The 1,776-nt window shown below is 37.3% G+C and overlaps 1 protein-coding gene across 1 annotated transcript; it reads right to left on the bottom strand.

The window, feature by feature from the left end:
• Nucleotides 1-423: 423 nt before the first annotated feature.
• On the bottom strand, nucleotides 424-1,443 carry LOC137805858 (protein EXORDIUM-like 6). The gene has a single exon (XM_068605759.2). The coding sequence runs from the start codon at nucleotides 1,415-1,417 to the stop codon at nucleotides 509-511; it is 909 nt and encodes a 302-aa protein (XP_068461860.1). The 5' UTR covers nucleotides 1,418-1,443; the 3' UTR covers nucleotides 424-508.
• Between the last annotated feature and the right edge of the window lie 333 nt (nucleotides 1,444-1,776).

The following is a 1,776-nucleotide window of genomic DNA, read 5'->3' as shown; positions in this document are numbered from 1 at the left end:
AGTTAAGAATGGAACCGAGTTATGAATTGTTAGAGTAAATTGTGCTATTTATATAATTATTTATTAATCTGGGTAAATATTTTTCACAATATCCTATCTTATGAAATAAAGAATCCAAATATGATATTTTTGTGAAATTTTCTCATTTTGTACTTTTAAATACACTTTTACCAAATAATTACCATAATACATGGATGACAACATAATTTGTTTATTCTATGGATTTTTTATACAATTTAAGAAACTTAATATACTATTTATCCATGTTTTAAAAATGAAGGCAATAAGAAATTACAGAACTCATTAATAATTATACGTATCATATTAAATGACGGTCACCTCAAATTTCATGCGCTTAATCTATATATATATATATATATATATATATACACACACATACATTATTTTTAATTTATTTTTTATTTTTTTATCCCGAAAAAATTAGTTTATACTGTCATAAAAATGGTAAAAATGACATAGAGATTTGATAAAGGAATGAGAAAATAATCTAGAGAGGAGTCCAGCAGGAAGAAGTTTTGGGGTTCCAAATGGCAGGGAGCAAGAACTTGGTGCCCTTCTCGCCAACAACATTAAAGGCAGCACCAGTTTCAGGGTCCACGGGTATTTGGTCTGAAGCAAAAAGATCAGGGCATTTGCTTGTGGCTTCGTAAAAATGGTTTCCTCGTGCACTTGAGAAAAACCCATCACCGTAAGGGTTTGTCACTGCTCCGGCCAAACCTCCTGCCAACAACTTCACCATCACATCTGCTCCAATATCACCGCTTGGTGGGATCATCACTTCGCCGGTTTTTCCACTGCTCGCGACGAATGGCCACGCACATTCAGGGCACTCGTCCTCCGGGTTACCCACGGCAACAAAAGTTTGGTTATCTAGAAGACCGTGCTGGGCGCATGATCCTGCACACATGTCCTGTACGCTCACACCCTTGGAGGCCACGATGAGAGCGAGGGTGTTTGGAATTCCGCCAGTTGCCAAGGGGATAAGGGGCTTGATGAAATCTGAGATGAGTACTTTTCCGTACGAAAACTCTTCGTCGAAGACTTCATTTACCACCTTCACCCTGATCTTGGGTGAAGCAACGGTACCTGGTTTGGCGTATGCTTGATAACTCTCGACCATGTTCCACCACGTTGCGACCTGGGGTAGGTTATCGTCGCTGGGTTGGATGGTGTTGAGGGACCTGAAAAAGGACAAAATGGCTCTCCTTTGGACTCTTGGAATTGGGCCGTACCAGGCGATGCCAACTCTCAAGATTCCGGTGATTAACTGTCCGCCGTGGTGGGAGATGGCTTCTGCTTCTTCGGGGCCATCGGAAAGGGCGACAGGAAGAAGAAGAAGAATAGAGAAGGAGAGAGCCAAAGAGAGAAGAAGGTGCCTTGGGATAAAGGAGGCCATCTTCTTCTCACTTTATTTTATTTTCTTCTTTCACTTTATTTCATATTTGAGATGTATTTATTTGATATCTGAGATGCAGTTTTTGGTGTTTTGTGCCTCAAATTTCGCTTAGCTAAATTTCTATGGGTTCAACAAATTTTTCTCGACTCAAAGCTAATTTTAATTGGTTTAAGCTATTTTTACAATATTCGTTATTCTGCTTGTTTATTTTTTCCTTTTTTTTTATAGATCATGAAACTGAATTAAATATTTTTAAAAACATTATATTTTGTAAATTGAAAGTTGTTACATCTTTCACATAGCTATATTTGATTTAAGTTATTATGCAACATAAGTTTTTAAAATAATCTATTCAATTG

This window comes from Phaseolus vulgaris, chromosome 3 (assembly GCF_051622355.1).
Source record: "Phaseolus vulgaris cultivar YP4 chromosome 3, ASM5162235v1, whole genome shotgun sequence".
Classification (NCBI taxonomy): domain Eukaryota; kingdom Viridiplantae; phylum Streptophyta; class Magnoliopsida; order Fabales; family Fabaceae; genus Phaseolus; species Phaseolus vulgaris.
Note: the sequence above shows the minus strand (reverse complement) of the source record. Positions and strands in the feature narration are given on the sequence as shown.